Below are 19,337 nucleotides of genomic sequence, written 5' to 3'. Positions count from 1 at the left end.
ATTTGTAATTAAATATTGTATTATTTTGATTTGGATGGTTACAATCGAAACAGAACATGTTATGTGTTAAAATGATTGATTTGTCTGATTAAACCTACTCAAAGCAATGACATCCAACCAACAAATTAATTGATTGATTAATTAGCATCAATTTGTTTAGACAAAAGACAGTGTGTGGCTTGTGCTTCCTATTTATTAGCTGAGGGGTTATTAGAACTAATTACCTACTGATGATGGAATGTCTGATCTCCTCTACGTTTCTCCCTTCCTTAATATGTTTTGTATAAATCTATGTCTGCCTTCACACATAGTTTTAAGTCCAAATAACACTACCCATCAACATATTTAGCTCGTTTCTCGTATTTGGTAAAGTCGGTGGTATGATACCCGAGCTCATCTAACTATAGCTCAATTAAGATATATACCACTTGACCCAGATGTCAGAATTTCAAATCTTCCATAGTATGTTGTTGAAGTTTTATCTAGTTCAAGCCTACTGTTAGTCGATATTATCCACTTTAATCTATTATGTATCGTCGTCAACCTCACGGTTTTAAAACTTATCTACTAAGGAGAGGTTTTCACACCGTTATAAGGAATTTTAGTTTCTCTGCAACCAATGTAAGATCTCATACTCGTGTTTTAAAAGAGAGGCCAGATCATTTGGTATGTTTTGAGTGTTAACCAACAACCAAAAATTAAAGGTCACGGATGGTACTTTCTCTTAATTTTAAAGGCTAGTTCAAGTTGGTGGGGTTTTTTCTCGCATTTTTATTGAACCAATAGCATAACCAACATGCCTTAATTACAGATTTTTTCATTATCAATATAAAATTATTACGAATAGTTATATTATCTTTAACTAACTATTTTTAAATTATTATTTCTACATAACTATCATGAGCGTTTTGTCACGTTGTTTGAATTCCAAATAACAAATTAATCCACTAATTACTCTTAAACAAATTATAAACCCACTCATTCAATCAACTGTTATCAATCCCCTCTAAATCTAGTTTGTATGAAGAAAAAATTCAAACTTTTAATCTTTGAACAAAAAAAAATTCAAACTTTTAATCTCTGAACCGGAGAAGATCTATCTTAAAGATCATTTTCACGTGACACGCGGGCATATACACTCACTCGAGCAAAATTTTCCAAGAACAACTTACAGGATAAAAGAAAAATTTATTAAAAAAAAAAAAAAAAAAANAGAAGAAAGCCCAAATCACACAAATATAAATCTATAAATATATACACAAACTTCACACTGATAGGGATCATCATCATCATCATATATATATATAAACAACCAAAATTAGGGTTTGAACTTTCCTTGGTTGCCAATTTTGGTTTTGGTTCAGATCAGATCATGAGCAGAGGTGGAAGCTATGGCGGTGGAAGAAGCTCGTTGGGGTATCTTTTTGGAAACGACGATGAACCCAGAAAGCCTCAAGTCTCAAAAGTGGTTCTTCCTCCTCCTTATGGAATTGATATCAACCCTGATGACCAAAACAACCCTTCCCCCTCTCCAAAACAAGCTGCCTCCAACAATTATCCCCGAGCTCATGGCCAAAACTCGGGCAACTTCATCACGGTAAACCCCCTCTCTACTTTGTTCTTGAGATTTCAAATCATGGGATTTAAAAATGATTTCTTGCAAATTGTTAGGATCGCCCATCAACCAAGGTCAAATCTGTTCCTGGTGGTGATTCATCGCTAGGGTATCTGTTTGGAGATAAGTGAAGTGAAGTGAAGTGAATGATTTATGTGTTCCATCCGTAGCTCACTATATTGGAACTCTAAAGGGTATGTATGCTTTGCTTTAGTGTGCGGATTTGTAATAAATTGTGTGCAATTATTATGTATCTCAACCAACACATAGCTTGAATTATTTTTGTGTACTTTGTTGCTTCTACCAAATATGTTATGTATTCAATAGCATCATGCCGACTTGTGGTTTGATTATGTTTGTGGTTAAGTATAAGAAATTCCACTTTTCCTTTAATTCGGGTGTTTCAATTCATTGTGCTTGTGCTTGTGCTTGCTTTAAACATATTCATATTAAACAATGCTGAAGATCAATCTGTTTGATGAACAACATTAATTATTGGGTTAGTGTATTCCATGAATTATTTGATTTGTTGTGGGTTATCTATCTTGGAGCAAAGGCTTTGGTTCTTGGTTTATAAATGTGCTTGAAAATCAGGTTCTTTCATATAAGAGTTTCTAAGTTTGAACTTCAATTTCATGGATTCAACTTGGAGGAGAAGGAATTGATATCAAAATCTTGAATCAATATGCTCCTCCTTTTAGTTGATATGTATGGCGTTTTGTGAACATCAGGACATTTGTTTTTATAATATTATCAAGTTTGGCAGGTAAGATGCCTAATGATACTCAAGATTCTCTCTATTGTGTCCATATACGATGAGTCTTATATAAGACTTAGAGACATTTATAGTGTTAAGTGCAGTGAATCCATTGATCAACATGCTTTCATGATGAAATTAGTGTAGGAAATTTGATTTTTTTGTTTAACCCTGAGTTCGGAGTTACATAGAGACCTATCCTAAACGGAAGAGAGGTTGAGAAGACGAGAGATTTCTTTACAATTTGATTCTCATAAAAAAATATATAAAACATTTTAGAAATTGAAACAAGAGGCACGGAAATGGGTAAGGAAGCTTTTCATATCCTCGCCATGAAACATGGACATCTCTAAACAAGACTCGTCTAATAAAAAAATTTGTTTGTTTTTGTATCGTTTTCTATCCCACGATTGTCAACATTTTATTTGGAAGCAATGGAAGTAAAGAATTAAGTGGTAGGATAATGTCCCAACGCTGTCTAAACCTTTTGTGCTCATACGCACAATAAACAATTGAGTGGTAGGATACTGTCCCAACCTTGTCTAAATCTCTGTCTTTTTTTTTCATTTGTTCTATACTAAATCCTCCAATAATTAGATGATATTATGAGTATACACTAATTTTTATGAACGCATGTCTATTTTTGGAAATATGTGATAGATGCTCACAAATTTGGAATCAAATCCAGAAGAAACAAAATCTCCAAAAAAAAAAAACTCTTCAACAAACGAACTCTAGAAAATGTTAGATTCATGACGTGCATGAAGTTACGGACTTTAATAAAGGGTGTTTCATTCTTCTCCCAACAAAGATTTCCACCCTTTATAAACAAAGTTTAGTTCTTCTCCGAAACATATGCCTTATCTTAACATTATATTATATAGATGAACATGGGTTAAGTTAACTCTACAACCAAAAATAGCATGCTGTCATGGGCTTATATTTGTAGCCTACAAAATAAAGCCCATAGCTTAGTTCATGTCTTTGGATCATTAAATTAAAATATACATCAAGCTTTCAAGGGGAATTTATATTATATTAATTTTTAGAAATTTTAAAATTTATTTTCCATGATTTTTACTCGAGGCCTCTTTGTCTGTGATGCAACTTAACATAACAAATGAAGTGATTATGGAAGAATTAAGAAGTATATAAAACATAAAGAATTAATTTGAGTCCATAAAATAAATGTTTTAAGGTTAATGCAACTCAACAGATTTTGAAGGACTCTCAAACATAATAGTTAAAAAGAAAACTAAAAATGTTATTTTGATGTATGATCCAATCCAATCCAACCCCCCACCTCCCAATTCCGGAGCTTTTTCAAGTTTTACCGCTAACAACATTCGCCAAACGCCAAACGCCAACAATTTGCATCACATACCAAACTTCGGAGTCCCAACAAAACCAAAAAAATTGACATGTCTTATTATAAATCATTACCTCTCCCACTTCATTCCACGTTTCCATTAATACTCTCAATCCCAAAATCAATAGCAACAAAACAGAGACACCCTGCACACAACCTCTGCAAATTTCCCCTCGTTGATATTCTCTGATTTACCAAGTGAAAAACTCAGACAATCCCATTTGGAATCACATGAAGAAGCCTCCTCCGCCGCCGCCTCCGCCCTTTCGACCCGCCGTCTCCCCTACATTCCGACCACTCCCCAAGCTCTTAATCTTTCTCATCTTATTCCTCTCCGTCACTTACATCGTTTATACCTTCAAGCTTCTCTCTTCTGACGAGCCCTGCCCTGATGAATCCATCAGAATTTCATCAATTTCGTCGCCACCCATCTTCATCAGAAACCGAACATTCCCAAATTTCCCGCTGAAACCACACGCCGAGACCGAAATCCAAGACATTGTGTTTGGAATCGCGTCATCGGCGAAGCTGTGGGAGCAGAGGAAAGAGTACATAAAGCTCTGGTTTGACCCCAGAAAAATGAGGGGGGTGGTGTGGATGGACGAGCCGGTGGGAACAAAAGCAGAGGAGGCGGAATTGCTGCCGCCAGTTATGGTGTCGGAGGACACGACGGGGTTCGCGTACCGGAATAGACAGGGGAAGCGGTCGGCGATAAGGATAGCGAGGATAGTAGCGGAGACGGTGAGGCTAGGAGTGGAGAATGTGAGGTGGGTGGTGATGGGGGATGATGACACGGTGTTTGTCACGGAGAATTTGGTGAGAGTGCTGAGGAAATATGATCATAAGGGGTTTTATTACATCGGAAGCTCGTCGGAGAGCCATTTGCAGAACATTCAGCTGTCGTATGGAATGGCATACGGCGGAGGAGGATTCGCGATCAGTTATCCGTTGGCGAAGGCATTGGAGAAGATACTGGACGGTTGTTTGGAGAGATATCCGACGCTTTATGGCTCCGATGATCGGATTCAGGCTTGTATGGCGGAGCTCGGCGTCCCTCTCTCTAAGGAACTTGGCTTCCATCAGGTGCGTACTAAATTACAAGTTCCATTTTTATTTATTTATTTATTTATTAATAATTTACTATTGAAAAAATAAAAGTTGAACATAAAATTTATCTCAAAATAATAATTTCTTAATTTCTTGAAAAATAAATTTTTTTGAGTCACGTATTAATTAGCACCTCCATAAATAAACATGACTAAGAAATGGATGTTGAAGCCACGGTGGCAGGTGGCGTAAGCATGAGAGGTCAGGGATGCCACGGTGGCAAGTGGCGTAAGCTTGAGAGAGCAGTGAGGTGGCGTGTGAAAGTAGTTTTATTTTGGATGTTTGAGGTGGTGAGTTGCACAATGCTTTGTCAAATACTTCGAAATTTGAGGTTGTAGTGATTACTTGGGACCCACATAATCAATGAATGCCACCTCATCCGTCTCAAATTACGAGGTCTTTTTAACCAAAACAAAATAATTCCTTCATCATTTATTTCATTAAAAAATAAATTATAAAGTTTTTTTTATTTTTTATTTTTATTTTTATTAAAGATTTAGTTAGACACAAAATTAAAAATTTATAGATGAACTAACACGGTCTGTTATCGGCCAAAACCACAAATCAGTGCGATGTCTATGGCAACCTATTCGGGCTACTAGCAGCACATCCAGTAACTCCATTAGTATCCCTCCATCACCTCGACATCGTCGAGCCCATTTTCCCGGACGCAACAAGGCTCGAAGGTCTCCAACGCCTCATTGTTCCAATGCAGCTAGACTCGGCAGCCCTGATGCAGCAATCCATCTGCTACAACCGAGCCAAGGGGTGGACAATCTCCATTTCCTGGGGCTTCACAGTCCAAATATTCCGAGGCATTTTCTTGGCTCGAGAGATCGAATTGCCATCGAGAACGTTCTTGAATTGGTATCGAAAAGCGGATTACACTGCTTATGCATTCAACACACGCCCTGTTACCAGAAACCCGTGCCAGAAGCCCTTCATCTTCTACTTTTCAAATGCCACATTCAACTCCTCTGGTGGGGTTACTGTGAGTGAGTATATGAGAGACCGTGTGGCTCATCCCTTTTGCAAGTGGAAGATGCCTGATCCTGCTGAGCTTCATATGGTCATGGTGTTTAAGAAGCCCAACCCCAGCCTTTGGGATTCTGTGAGTATTGTTTCTACCACCATTTGCTTCCCATTTTCATTTAAACTAATATCATTGTTCATATCTTAACGATGTTCTTGGTGTTGTTCTTAGGCCCCAAGGAGGAATTGCTGCAGAGTGTTGGGGATGGAGAAGGAAGGAGTGTTGGGTGTTGATGTGGGGACTTGCAGGGAAGGGGAGTTCGTTGACTAATTTAACTAATTCTCTTGTAAACTTGCCTCCATTCAGTTCTTTTAGTATATGAAACTTAAAATTTTGTTCTTATAAAATTTTATAAATAGTCTATATATGGTTTGATCCAACTTTCATGAGGGTTAATATTATAGTTTTTACGGTAAACATGCATGTTTAAGTATCAAATATTCGGAAGCTACTCTTCTTTCATAAACTCGTCACAACACTTAATCCAATAAGCAAGCACATAAATAAGACGAATTTTAATTTTTTTCTCTTTCTGCACATCTACATAGAGAGGAGCGAAATCAAGGTAAGAAGTTATGTTCGAGTTGAGAAAAGCATTTAAAATTTCACGAAGAGAAAGAAGCTAAAAATATATTACGGGTCTAGGTAGTAATCAAGGTCGAGTGTTAGAAGTTAGAAGCTACAAGTTATAGTTAGCATTTAACAGACATAATCACTATACAAACATACATTTATGTGAAATCACTTTTCAATCATCATTCACTCTCGCTTGCTGTCACTCGATTCACTCCCTTCGTCTCTTAACAGTGCGAATGAATTCAGTCATCACCGATGCCTCGTTCAAGCTCGTCTGTATCAAACAAAGGAACACAGACAGATATGTTTCTCAAAACAAAGTAGTTCATAATTTCAAATGCAAACAGCAAAGAGAGAGAGAGAAAGAGAAAGAACCTGTAATGCAAAATGTCGCTGCACAACGTGAAGGATTTGGTCCCTTGAAGCATTTGAAATGCTATTCACCTGGAATGGATTTAGTTAAGTATATAGAGAAAACAAAAAATTAAAAAAAAAGAAGCATAAAATTGCAAGTGTTGCAGTGAGACCCACTAGATTGAAGTGCCTGATGTATCTCCACAAAGATTCTGTTCCTAGTTTCCCCAGTTTCACCCGCTGCATGCTCCAAAAACAAACAATTTTGTCAATGCTTAGCTACCCAAGATTCAAGAAAAACAGCTCATGAGCCTAAAATCATATTCTCCAGGTTTGAATAACTGTTTCTAATTGGTCCATCAAGTTTGCAATTTTTTTCTACTTGGTACCAACTTATAAAACGTAGTCTAGTTAGTAAGTCAACTAATTGTTAATTCTACTCAAACATTGTGAGATCTTACCTCGGTTAGGAAGAAAAACAAAATATTCTTTACAAGGGTGTGGAATCTCTCCCTAGAAAATGCGTTTTAAAAACCTTGAGGGGAAGCTCGGAAGGGAAAGCCTAAAGAGGACAATATCTGCTAGCGGTGAGCTTGGCCATTACAAATGGTATTACAGCCAGAAAGTGTGACAACGAGGATGCTGGACTTCGAAGGGGGTGGATTATGAGATCTCACATCGATTGGAGAGAGGAACGAGTGTCAGCGAGGACGTTGGATCGTGAAGGGGGTACTAAGTAGAAAATAAATTCAAATGAATTTTACCCCTAAAAAGTACAAATCTTAAGATTTTCTATCCAATTTTCAGAACTGAAGGGCTATATGAAAATCCTACGGTCTTCACAACCAAATATTTGTTTGGGCACTCGATGGATATCAAAAAAAGAAAACAAAAAAAGAAAATCAATGGTTTCCAAATTTCTCACCGTGACCAGCTTCGGCATGTGAATAGATTGAATTTCCCCACAGCTGCCCCGACCTGTTGGCTTTGCCGATGAAGATGGAGCCCATGGCCTAATTTGCCTCACTTTTTGTTTGCTAAGTTTGTGGAAAACAATGCTGCTAGCTGCCCATGAACGGCGACACTTTAAGTCTCCGACACAATTCAAGCTAAATAAAATCCACTTTAAAAAGGGAACAGAAACGATTTGGGAACATGGAGGTCGGTCCATGTCCATCATTTGGCAACATGAAGATGTGACTTACACAGATCATTGTCCTTCTCACCCATGTCGGAGCTACAACTTGAGTTGTCCAAATCATGATCATCATTTTTGTTTCCTGTGGGATGTTCCAGCACACTCAGTGCATTCCTTTGCAGCTTCACTTCAACCCCATTTTTCAAAACCTTACATGGAAAGAGTCCATCACAGCAAAAATCAAACTCCTTTATAGTCGAAATCTAATTTAGCCTACTACTAAGGATCATGAGGTAACGAATGAAGTGAATTCATTAAATAATCAAACAGAGGTAGGGTAACTAGTTTCGTTCTTTTGCACAGGAAATGAGCCATGCAAGAGACCGTTAAGCGGAGCCTTGTCGGAACATTCCAACCATACAGCTAAATCATCTCCAAAGCCTTTAATCAAAATTCACAGAGATAAATTGAAATAGTCGCAGATAATCGTCTTATATACTATAAGAAATCTAAGCTAAAATTTGAAAATGGAAACAATTGTTTTTGTTTTTGGAACTTTCTATGGACTCAAGTGTGTTGTTAAAGGAGATTAGAAGCAAGCACAATTATTAAGAACAGAAAACTTATCAAGTGGAACTTGAATAACTCATAAATTCCTTCTGATTACAAGCTTCTAGCTTAGAAACGTAGGAGCTAAAACAAAATAATAGCATTTCTCCAATCATAGTTGGTTATTGTCATGACTTTTGGTGTAACTTTCACGACAAGTAAGCAAATGGCCAGATAGAAAAATGCATAATACAGAGGGTAAATAAGAGACGAAGAACAAAGGGAAAAGACAGGATGAAAAAGAGAATACCAGCCAATGCCAGCCTCCAAGGCCAACAGCCTTCTTAACTACGCCTTGCAATCCCAGTAAAACAGACTTTGTTCTGTTATTTCCAGTGACAATAACTTTAGTGTGCCTTGGAAGAACTGAAAGCTCTTCATCCCAACTCTCCTCACGAAAAGGAGACTGAATTCTAGAAGCACAAAACTCCGGTTCCAGCATTCTTTGAACCCTTCTTTGAAAGTTTTTGAGAAGTCTTTTCTCAAATAGAACCTAACCAAAACAAGAACACANTTCTTTGAAAGTTTTTCAGAAGTCTTTTCTCAAATAGAACCTAACCAAAACAAGAACACAAGTTCAGAAGACTTCAAGATTGCAGCCAAATACCCCAAAGCCCTGTGACCCACATATAGTGCAAGAATTCATGCTCAACTCGAGCAATAATAAGCAGCAACCCTCTTTTGCTGATCAGTAGGCCNAAAGCCCTGTGACCCACATATAGTGCAAGAATTCATGCTCAACTTGAGCAATAATAAGCAGCAACCCTCTTTTGCTGATCAGTAGGCCATTATGAATTTTGTTTGTGTCAGTGGAATCTAACTTCAGAGATGTTGAACTCCATTAAGAAGTCCTGAAGAATATTATATTATATGTAGTAAAAGACAAAAGCAGAACAGTATCAGGAAAAGGGGAAGAGGGATTATAGAAGAGTGGCAGTACCTGTAGTTTACACGAACAAGATCAGGAAATGATAAATGGCCCTAGCATGGAAGAAGCGTAGTAAATATATCTATACTTCACGGGCACATTGTGCTGATAATAAATGAACCACGGCAAGACAGGATAAGCTTGGTGCTCATAAATAGGCTCTTCCTTGAATTCTCTCGAGTAGAAGTGACATGATGACATCATATCCTCATTTCATTGACGCCCAACAGCCAAATATCAATTTGGAGCAAATAGATCGTAGACGAACTGGAGAATTTTCTATGGATTAGCAAGTTTGATTGTTCCAACAGCTTTTACATTCCCTTCCCATATGAATAAATCATATAATTCTTAATATTTCCAAAAGACAAGCTAAGAACGAAAACAGTAAGAAGCTCGATGAAAATATGGAACATATGTGTTTCTGACAGAATAGATGAAAATGATGTTTTTAATTCCTAAGCTTAGAGAAAGGGGGAAAAACAGAATCCAGCATTCAATTTATTAGCTAAAATTTCAAAGGAAAAGAAAATCATTCAATCTCTGCGCAGAATCGAATGAAAATCTCCAATTACCAATTCGAAAATTAAATAAATAAAACCTTCTGAAACCTTCGCAGCATCTTCCTAGACAACAGTCAAGAAGTCAAGAAAGCATATCTCATCAAAGTCAACTGAAAACCGATATTACATTTGGAAATTGCAGAATATATATAAGGTAAACGAGAAATGCCCATTTGAAGAACACATTCAATTTGGGTTTTCAGGGAACAAACAATCATCAATGAAAAAACCCAAGAAAAAGAAAGAAACAGAATCGTAATTAGTATTTGATTTAAGCTCACTGACAATGAAAAACCCCATTAAAACAGGCAAATCACTCTGAGTTCACCAAACAAACAGAAGCAGAGAAAGGAAACATTACAATACAGCAATAAATGCAGAGGGATTCGATTACAATACCTCGAATGGAAGCAGAATGGAGGCGGATTGGAAGATGAGAAACAGGAAAACGAGAGAAGATTTAGAAGGGAAGAAGAGATGGGAATTTCAGAAGAAATGGAGCGAAGGGAGTGAGTGAGTGATCAAAGGGACAAAGAAGAAACAGAGGTGTAATGTAAGAGGAAGGAAGGAAGCATTGAAATGTGCAAAATGGAAAAGAGGCGAAGAGAGAGAGAGAGAGAGAGAGAGTGTGGAAGAAAGAGGAGCGCACACACTAAATGCTTGCTAACTGCCAAGGAAGCGACCTGCCAGCCTGCCATGTGCCGTACGGCCACGCTTTTTGAATACCGGCTTCACGGCTATTCCCGCTAGCGGCTTCCTCTGAGCCTGACAGTCTCGGCTGGCTGACTCGGGATTCGAGCTGCAGCTCTAGCCGATGATCCTCCTGCTATTTGTATTCGAGCTGTATTAGATTTTAAAAAACCTACCAATTTTGTGACTAAGCTTTTAATCTTACAAGACTTCACCAATCTATCCGACAAGGAAACTTACCATGATGTTCTCTTATTTCCAACACTCAGTCGAAGAGTATGCCAAGAAAAGCGGCTCAGACACTTCACAATAGTAGTCAGGACATTAAGATCGGAACTTTTAGTAGTGCTAGTAGTAATTAGACTCTGTCATCCCAACATGGGAGAATGAGTTTTGTTAATGACGAGAAAACACCTCAACTCAATTAGGATTGAGCTCAAACTTAATGGGTTTACCCGAGTAATTTGTTTGCCTCTTGGTTGTATTTGTACTCTTGCACTTTTACGTGTAAATGTCTTTACCGTTGTTATGACAATAGTAGCATTTGACATCATCCTTCTATAATTGCTTTTGCCCTTGTTTGTCATTGTCTTTTACTAGGCCCACTATTAAAGTTTCATCCTCATGTAACATTCACCATTGAGCCCAATGTAAAAAGTAAAAAAGTAAATAAATAAATAACAATATTTCATATGAGCCTCCTCTAATACTTTAATTCTTTGGGTTTGATCTTTTGTCCAAATTTACCCTTTACATTATTTACCCACTCAAAAGTCCAGATTTATTGTTCAGCTTTTTATGGATTGAGCATTTAATGTTTGAATATTAAATTTAAATAATATTGATCCACGTTGATATTTAAGTTTGAATGGATACTGCATCATAAGTAACAGGGCAGAAGTTCAAATGTCGGTCCAAGCCTAATCTTTGGTTAATCAAATCATGATCGAAAGCCAAAGTTTAATCTGCATGTAATGTACAGTAGAGAAATCACAAATATAAAAGTTTGGTGTTAAAAATTAATTAAAAAAATGAGTGAAATTTGTTGTGGCCTATGACAATTTTAGTGTCAGCTTTGTATAAACTATGTCCAAAATGTGTTATTGGTATCCTTTTTTTAGTGTTTGTATCTTGATTTTTATACTCCTCTACAGCTTTTTGCAATCATTGGAATGGATTTGGAGTAAAACCCACCATTTTTTTTAATCCATTCGTGTGGCATTGGTTTCGATTTTGTCGGAGATTTTGGGGACACCCACAATTGTTGATGTTCTTGGTGAGCTTATGATCTTCATTGCTCCTCTTTGGGTTTTTAGTTCGTTCTTTCAAGCAATAGTAAAGTGGGTTCAATTTTTGTTTTAAACCGAGTATTGAAGACAAATATTGTTCCAAAGGATCACTTCTTACTGTTTTACATTGTTCTATCACTCTTGATTAATAGAACAGTGTACGTACGTGTAACCGCTCAAACTCCACTACTAATAAATTGGGTCTTTTTTAGGCTCCATTGCGAGCTTCTCCTTAACAATTTTAAACTGCGTCTGTTAGGGAGAGGTTTCTATACCCTTACAAAGAATGTTTCGTTCTTCTCTCCAACTAATGTGGGATCTCACAGTACGAGAATGCAACTCGAGAAATGTCGGTCAAAATGGGACAACATGCTTGTCGCTGCTACAACTTTGGCAGAACGCCCAACAAGAGGAGCCATGGTAGTCCACTTGGTGCGCAAGGTGAGACAACTGTTTTCCTTACTATTTTTCTGAGTCAAAGCGAACAACATCTATTAATGATGGACCTAAGTTATTAGAGTCTGAGAGTTCAGTTGTTGTGTTTCATACGAGGTGGGTTTGTGAGATGTGGGCATAAATTTGTGTACTTGTTACAGCAGCCCACAGTGGTGCGTGGATCAGGAGGCCATCTCAAAGCCTAAAGCACTCCCCGCGAATCATGGACATGGAGTGCCTTAAAAGTACTTTGATATTCAAAGACGCTGGTGTTAGCACAGGGATTTAAACATTTGATCATAAAGCACTTTAGAAGAGTTTAGAGTTTAAACACTAGGGCCGCTTTTACCGGTCATCCAAAACTCAACACATGAATTAATCTCAATTAAGAATAAAAAAAAATTATGAATTATAAGATTTTAGTGGGCATGAAATTGAAATTTCAAAAAGTCTATCGATTATCATCTAAATTTCAAGAACCGTAAAATATAACATAAAAGTTCATAAACGTATTAGATAATTTTTTAAAATTAGAGAGACAATCGACGCAACAATCAAAGTGCATGAACAAAGCTTACTATTAAACATAAAAAAATTATTTTGGCTTCTACAATTACGAACATAGCATGTATTGAACTCAAATGTCAATGGTGCAATGTATGAACGCCCATGAATCAAAATTTGATATCAAACTTAGAAAAGCTATTTGAGTTTTGACCATTATTAACAAAGTGTGTATTAAATGGGAGTGTGAATGGGAAAAAGTGCAAATAAGGATGACTTCTTCATTTCGTTCCTCATCCTTATACCGTTTCTCGTTGATTTTCAATAGTGCCAAGTTAGAGATTCCACACATAAAATTATACTTTTTAGTATTTTGATACACTAGTTTAGATGATTAAATCTCATTGGCTATGTCAATTGAATAGAAAATTATTCTTTTTAGTTTTAGTCTAATAAAAACATAAAAGTTTGAATTTTTATCTAGAACTCAAATATATATATATATATATATATATATATATATAACAGACAGTGCAAGGAGCAGTCAAATAAAGAAACAAATAATTCATGAAACAGTTGGGGATAAGAGAATTAAATTAGGGAAAAAATGGGCGTATGAACATGAAGAAGAAGCAGTTGGACAAATCCAGGCATGGTACTATAAAGTTAGGCGACGCTATTGCTCACTTCTCTGCACTGACCTGCCTCTGCTCTCCAATCAACGAATCCCGCTTGTTATTCTTCCAGTTCCTTTATCTTTTGAAACCCTTCTTTTTGTTTCCACTACCCTAATCCCTACAGCCCCTATTCCTTGTCTTAGCTGTATAAATCAATCACCATTCATTTTCCAAAAAGAGATAACATTCCCCACCGACAACCCTTTTTCCAATTCTTCTCCATTCCTTGAATTTATCACCCAAAAAGAAAAAGCTTCATTCAATCCTACAGAACAGAGTGGGAACAGAGTGGAGCAGAGCTCCTCTGTTCTTTTTCTCCAACAAAATGGGTAATTGTTTGTTTGGCGGAAGGTCGGGGGAGATTCAGGGCAAAATCAAAGTTATCACATCCAACGGCGGGATTATGGAGTTGGGTTCTCCGATCACCGTCGGATGCATCGCCGATGAGTTTCCCGGCTACGGAATATTCAAAAGCCACGACCTTTTCTGGAACCCACTGCCGCACGATGAGGAGCTTCTGACGGGAAAATCGTATTATTTGCTTCCGAGAAACAGGGGAGAGGGGGAGATGGGGATGATAAGAGCGCGGGAGGGGCACGTGAGGTCAAACAGCGTGCCGGAAGAGACGGCGGCGGTTGCGATGGCACCGTACAGGATGTCGTTCGATTACCAGGGGGCATTGAGGAGGTCGCAGACGGAAGTGTTTTCGAGGTGCAGTGAGAAGAACGGTGGGGTTTGGAAGGTGAAATTGGTGATTAGTCCGAAGCGGTTGGTGGAGATATTGGAGGAGGAAGGGCACACTCAAGAATTGATAGAGAATGTTAGAACTGTGGCTAAATGTGGAAGCACGAGCACAAGCACAAGCACAAGCAGCAGTTTCTCGTCGTCAATGGCGTTTTCAGATCAATGGAGTTTGTCGACCACCACCGCCAATGCGACTCCAACTGCTTCTTCTAAAAGTGGCGGCTTTCTGGAGTTGTAACATTACAACACAAGTCTTCTTTGAATTCATGGGTTTATTTTATTTTTGTTCTTAGCTTTCAAGATTTCTATTTGAACAAAGGTTAGAGAATTAGGGATAGTGATTTCAAATGGGTGTACTGATGTATGTTTTTTTCTTTTTGCTATCTAATCATTTACAACAGAGTATGTGTATTGGAGTTTATCATGGACGGTATTGAAATTAAATATATACATTTTGTGTTCTCAACAATACATTATTATTATTATTTATTTAAATTCGAATGAGTTAAGCAATTAGATTTCGCTACCATTCTTGTTCTAACTCGAGGTTAAGAGTATGAGAACTTAAATGCCTAAAAGGGGTACAAACTCCCATAATTCGGTATGAAGCAGTTAAAAAACATCAGCCAAGCTTAGACGATATCAAATCAAACAAGGACTTTCCTCATCGGTCCACCCTCTTTCCCCATATCCCAATTCTAGAATTCTAGAGTCGATTACATATTCAAACAACACAATATTTTGAGACTAATTACAATATTTTGAGAGTAAGTATGAGTTGAGCAGTAACTTCCAAATGTTAAGATAATTAGACGTGCAAAATAGATACTTATAGCTATGGTTCGCACTCTGAAATAACAGCATGGCCACTTTGCACTGCCGTCTCTTTTCAAATTGAATTCATGCATTTGCTGAAAGATAATTCATAATGTCAGGAATTCAATAATTATTGATTACTTTATTGTTTGCCCAATTATTGCATCTCCCAACAAGAACAACCTGGCATTGATGTTATTAAAATAAATGTGATCATAAATTCATGAGAATGAAAGAATTAACACATCCTCTGTTCAGAAAGATTGTAAAATAAAGCTAACCTGAAATTACAGGTTAATTTATTAATAACTTATCTTAGATGGTCTAGATTTGAATTGACACTAATATTTTCAAGCATGTACTTCTCTCAACCATGAAAACAAGGAGAAATGAAAAATACTTTCATTTTTCCAAATAAAGTTCCAATTTACAGAAATTTAACACATCCAAATCATTCTTAACCACTTCACAAAATATACCCTGTATTGATCATTATACAAATCGACACGTACATGTAAGAGCGACAAACTCGAATGAAATTCACAGAAGGATGAACATGGCATGGACAAATCACAATGAATGACTGTGGTACCTGCGGAAGAGTGCAGAGATTACTAGTAGTTATGTCCAGAGGGGCCATAAGATGATTGTGGATAGCCCGGAGCTGGATAGCCTTGAGCAGGATAGGGTTGTCCATATGCAGGCTGTGGTGCATGTCCAACCGAGGGAGGAATTGCTTGATCGATCCGAGACATCTGTTGAAAAGGAGGCACTGCCATTACTTGCGGTCCAAACATGCCATCTCTCTTGTCCATCTCAATCTTGTGTTGGGTCTGCAAATCACCCCAAAAGTTAATGATTATTCATTTAAATTTTGATACCTGAAGCATCCTTTCACTCCTTACCTGCATACATGCGCAAACCCTGTTGAAAGAAGAGTTGTTATTAGTAGCTTAGAAAAAGCAGCAGAGAACAAATGATAAGCGAGATTTGGAAGGGCAATCTTACGAGCAATAAACCATATCAGCCAAGCAAGACAGAAGCTGAGAAGCCTCTTGAATTTTTTCACATCAGTGCGACGATGGAAAATATACATGCTATTTGTTGTAGACAGAACATAAAACCCTGAATAATTTGAGAACACATAAATAAGGACACAAGGAATTATTGAAGGAACTTGAGAGACGAAGTTGGTAGCACGACATACGATAATACAATTGTCACATTTTGTTGTCTGTATGTTGAATTCGTCTTGCAACAAGAATCGAGTTGAGGCCACTGAATTCCCAAAGCAGAGGAAAACCTTGAAGATCAATCAAATAAACAGGTGTTAACTGCGGCAGGGCTGAAAGTGAGAATGAATTTGGAGTATTTATTACACAAATCAAACATAGATATGCTATTAAAAAAGAGATGTTCTTCCTCAACCTCTAGACATAAAACACTAAACCCAAGATTAAACACATCTGCAACATGATGTACAGGGGAATTTTAATATTTAATCAAAATATCTCTGCTTTTGGAGTATAGCGAACTTGATAAATAAGTAAACGGTACTCGATAAATAAAAATATTACAACTAAAAAATGTCGTACCTCTGTGCAAAGGCAAAATTCAGGGCATTTACTTTCTCCACACCGGCCACTGCAAGGCATATAGCCTGCACAGCAGACATACCTATACAAAAAGAAAACAAGAAAATGACTCAACAAAATCAAATTACTTTCAAACTCTTTAGGAAGTCGAGAAAACAAAATTAATTACCTTGACATGTCATTATATAGAGCTCTTTTACGAAGCAAATACGATACACAAGGTCCACTGCAAGAGAAAAGGAATGAAGTGACTACATGAACTCAATGTTTTGGCTTTTAAAAATTAGCTGTCACAATCTATTGATGATAATTGAAAGCAATTAACAAACTCCAGATTTCTTGCTGAGCCACGCTCCTCTCTAAGCCATACATACTTTTAATCTTCCATCAAGGAGTGGAAGGTCCACATGGGAAAGATCATCAGCAATTATTAAGGTAATTCATTAGATAATGATTCATGCTGGATAAGGTACAGTCATATCCTTTCAGTCAATGGCCCAATGCAAACAAAGTAAACTTGAATTCGAAAACAGGAAACCATAAAACTTGGACTAATACAAACAAAGCAGACATAATGTCAAGAAGGGGAGAACCACAAAACTTGGAGAAATACCATTTGGGTAAGAAGGTTACAGCATCCTTTTGTGTAAAAGTACTATAGAATTTAGGATTTCTATTGATTAACCATGGGGAATTAGAATGAGCCACATGCATAGCCACCACTTGGAAAATTTTGTGAACACCAGAGACGGCCACAACTCCACCTCTGCTAATATGTACCCACAGCAATTATCTTTAACTTCGACAGTATCTTCCTCTAAATCCATCTTCCTAACCATTGTATGACCACAAACCTTAAACAACCACAAGTAGATAGAATAAAGATTTCATTTTCCATTCCTCACTTTTATCCAACCACCATAAGAAGGAACGAACATCCTATCATGAACAATAGCAATCCACTTTTCAAATGTAAGGTAAAAATATCTTAATAGCCAATTCCTTCCTTCATAAAGCAACCTTGCTCGATCCTCGCTACCTTTGAGAAAGCCTCATAGGAATGAAATGCGCAGAGGAATCAAAGAAGATGGATAATCTCCAATAGCACCACCGACACCTTAAACTAGTTGAAAAGAAAACACAACTATAATTCCTATAAAGGATTCATCTAAAGCTAATAGGATGATCTTTGTTGGACGTCACTAAATTCAATTTGCTTAACTGACGTTGATTCTATGATATTGGTTCTGAACTGCATAACTAATGAGTCGTGTTGTTTAGTTTGCCTAATGAATCTAATCATTGTTTTGCCATCTCCATCAGCGCACTCAAAACCAGCACAATTTATTAATCAGATTTCAGAAACAATATCAAATTTAATAAGAACAGCCAAGTCAACGCAAAATCAAAACGAGTCAACGTCTCCACATCTAAGAAGTCAAGATCTCGGAAGAGCACATGTAAGAAAAATACATCACCAGAATAACAAGGAGCAGAGACAAGCCAATGTCCTCAATCAAAAGAGTAAACAAATAGATCAATAAACACATAAAAAAAAAAGTAAAAAATTAAAAAATGTAGGCGACTAAAACAGATCCATGAGTAAAGTCGATGCAGAAGTAAAAGAAACATGATAAAAGGCAAAAAAACAAGCATCCAACTCACCACCACAGGGCAAGGCAGCAATCTGCAAGCAAACATTAAACCTCATCAGAAATCAAAAAAATTCAAACAAAGATCAACACAAACATGCAACAAAAGCAAAGAGAGATGGAAGAACGCAAGAACGTACAGGGAGTGTCAGCCTGAATTGTATGAATTAGGTCAGTATGCCAGAGATTACGATAGCTCTGGCGGAGTTGCATCTTATCAAGATGTTGCTGCTGCATAGCCATGGCTACACTTCCAGGATCTTCAAAGAAGCTAAGACGGCGCCAAAATTTTCCTCGAAAAAACTTCAAAGAACTGAATCAGGCCGAAATAATTTCGGAGTCGGAAAAAAAAAAAAAACGAAGAGGTTTTAGGGTGGAGGGATTACACAGAAGGGGAAGACGGTCAACCACGCAGCGGAAATTTCAAAATCGAAGCCAATTATGTTGGTAGAACAGGGTACATCAAATTCAATGCAATCTATAAGAATAAGATATTAGAAAGAATTATATTTCAATAATAATAATAATAATATATTAAGAACTATATGGATACTCATTCTATCCACTTGAATTATTCCAAGTAACTTTTTTTTTTTTTTTTGAGTTTGTAATTTCTAAACTTTATTATAAAATAAATATGAAAATTTAATAATTGTAATGCTTTAAATCTTATTTTCAAAATTCATGAACAATATTTTTTTTAGTATGTACATTCTAAAGTTATTTCAAATTTCAAATGATAACAACTAAATTTTTATATTCAAGTTTATGAAGTAAATTATTTCATATGGTTTGAAATAACTTTTAAAAAATGTTATTAAATAAAATTAACTTTTATATAAGTGAGTTTAGGAAAAAAAAAAATTAATAATAAAATTTACCAATT

General features: G+C 36.8%; 4 protein-coding genes and 1 pseudogene across 5 annotated transcripts; 3 read left to right on the top strand and 2 right to left on the bottom strand.

Annotated features, from left to right (window-relative positions):
- The first annotated feature begins 1,215 nt into the window (after positions 1 to 1,215).
- LOC111804733 (protein SPIRAL1-like 5) lies at positions 1,216 to 2,008 on the top strand. The gene is made up of 2 exons (XM_023689508.1): positions 1,216 to 1,597; positions 1,672 to 2,008. The coding sequence occupies exons 1-2, from the start codon at positions 1,373 to 1,375 to the stop codon at positions 1,744 to 1,746; spliced, it is 300 nt and encodes a 99-aa protein (XP_023545276.1). The 5' UTR covers positions 1,216 to 1,372; the 3' UTR covers positions 1,747 to 2,008.
- A 1,810-nt stretch (positions 2,009 to 3,818) lies between these two features.
- LOC111804668 lies at positions 3,819 to 6,228 on the top strand. Its single transcript, XM_023689437.1, has 3 exons — positions 3,819 to 4,824; positions 5,417 to 5,959; positions 6,053 to 6,228. The coding sequence occupies exons 1-3, from the start codon at positions 3,973 to 3,975 to the stop codon at positions 6,149 to 6,151; spliced, it is 1,494 nt and encodes a 497-aa protein (XP_023545205.1). The 5' UTR covers positions 3,819 to 3,972; the 3' UTR covers positions 6,152 to 6,228.
- A 262-nt stretch (positions 6,229 to 6,490) lies between these two features.
- Positions 6,491 to 10,675, bottom strand: LOC111795704. 2 transcript variants are annotated; one of them, XM_023678649.1, is made up of 8 exons: positions 10,449 to 10,674; positions 9,499 to 9,809; positions 8,809 to 9,051; positions 8,017 to 8,158; positions 7,737 to 7,876; positions 6,989 to 7,051; positions 6,833 to 6,901; positions 6,491 to 6,731 (listed from the first exon to the last, which is right to left on the bottom strand). In XM_023678649.1, exons 3-8 carry the CDS (start codon positions 8,998 to 9,000, stop codon positions 6,666 to 6,668), a joined length of 672 nt encoding a protein of 223 aa, XP_023534417.1. In that variant the 5' UTR covers positions 9,001 to 9,051; positions 9,499 to 9,809; positions 10,449 to 10,674; the 3' UTR covers positions 6,491 to 6,665. The 2 variants fall into 2 exon arrangements, 1 of the variants encoding a protein (XP_023534417.1); XR_002815379.1 differs by having other exon boundaries at positions 6,662 to 6,731; positions 6,989 to 7,058; positions 10,449 to 10,675.
- Positions 10,676 to 13,606: 2,931 nt separating this feature from the next.
- On the top strand, positions 13,607 to 14,857 carry LOC111808155. Its single transcript, XM_023693976.1, has one exon. It carries the CDS (start codon positions 13,970 to 13,972, stop codon positions 14,624 to 14,626), a length of 657 nt encoding a protein of 218 aa, XP_023549744.1. The 5' UTR covers positions 13,607 to 13,969; the 3' UTR covers positions 14,627 to 14,857.
- A 694-nt stretch (positions 14,858 to 15,551) lies between these two features.
- LOC111777900 lies at positions 15,552 to 18,937 on the bottom strand (annotated as a pseudogene).
- Positions 18,938 to 19,337: the final 400 nt, after the last annotated feature.

Source organism: Cucurbita pepo, chromosome LG01, assembly GCF_002806865.2.
Source record: "Cucurbita pepo subsp. pepo cultivar mu-cu-16 chromosome LG01, ASM280686v2, whole genome shotgun sequence".
NCBI lineage: Eukaryota > Viridiplantae > Streptophyta > Magnoliopsida > Cucurbitales > Cucurbitaceae > Cucurbita > Cucurbita pepo.
The sequence above is the reverse complement of the archived record's forward strand: the minus strand, read 5'-3'. Positions and strand labels throughout refer to the sequence as shown.

Coding starts and splice junctions, on each gene's coding strand:
- LOC111804733 (XM_023689508.1), top strand. CDS start 1,373: ATGAGCAGAGGTGGAAGCTATGGCGGTGGAAGAAGCTCGTTGGGGTAT. Junction 1,598..1,671: donor ACTCGGGCAACTTCATCACG/GTAAACCCCCTC, acceptor GCAAATTGTTAG/GATCGCCCATCAACCAAGGT.
- LOC111804668 (XM_023689437.1), top strand. CDS start 3,973: ATGAAGAAGCCTCCTCCGCCGCCGCCTCCGCCCTTTCGACCCGCCGTC. Junction 4,825..5,416: donor AGGAACTTGGCTTCCATCAG/GTGCGTACTAAA, acceptor ACCACAAATCAG/TGCGATGTCTATGGCAACCT. Junction 5,960..6,052: donor ACCCCAGCCTTTGGGATTCT/GTGAGTATTGTT, acceptor TGTTGTTCTTAG/GCCCCAAGGAGGAATTGCTG.
- LOC111795704 (XM_023678649.1), bottom strand. CDS start 9,000: ATGCTGGAACCGGAGTTTTGTGCTTCTAGAATTCAGTCTCCTTTTCGT. Junction 7,877..8,016: donor TGAGAAGGACAATGATCTGT/GTAAGTCACATC, acceptor GTTCATGGGCAG/CTAGCAGCATTGTTTTCCAC. Junction 6,902..6,988: donor ACATCAGGCACTTCAATCTA/GTGGGTCTCACT, acceptor AATCCATTCCAG/GTGAATAGCATTTCAAATGC.
- LOC111808155 (XM_023693976.1), top strand. CDS start 13,970: ATGGGTAATTGTTTGTTTGGCGGAAGGTCGGGGGAGATTCAGGGCAAA.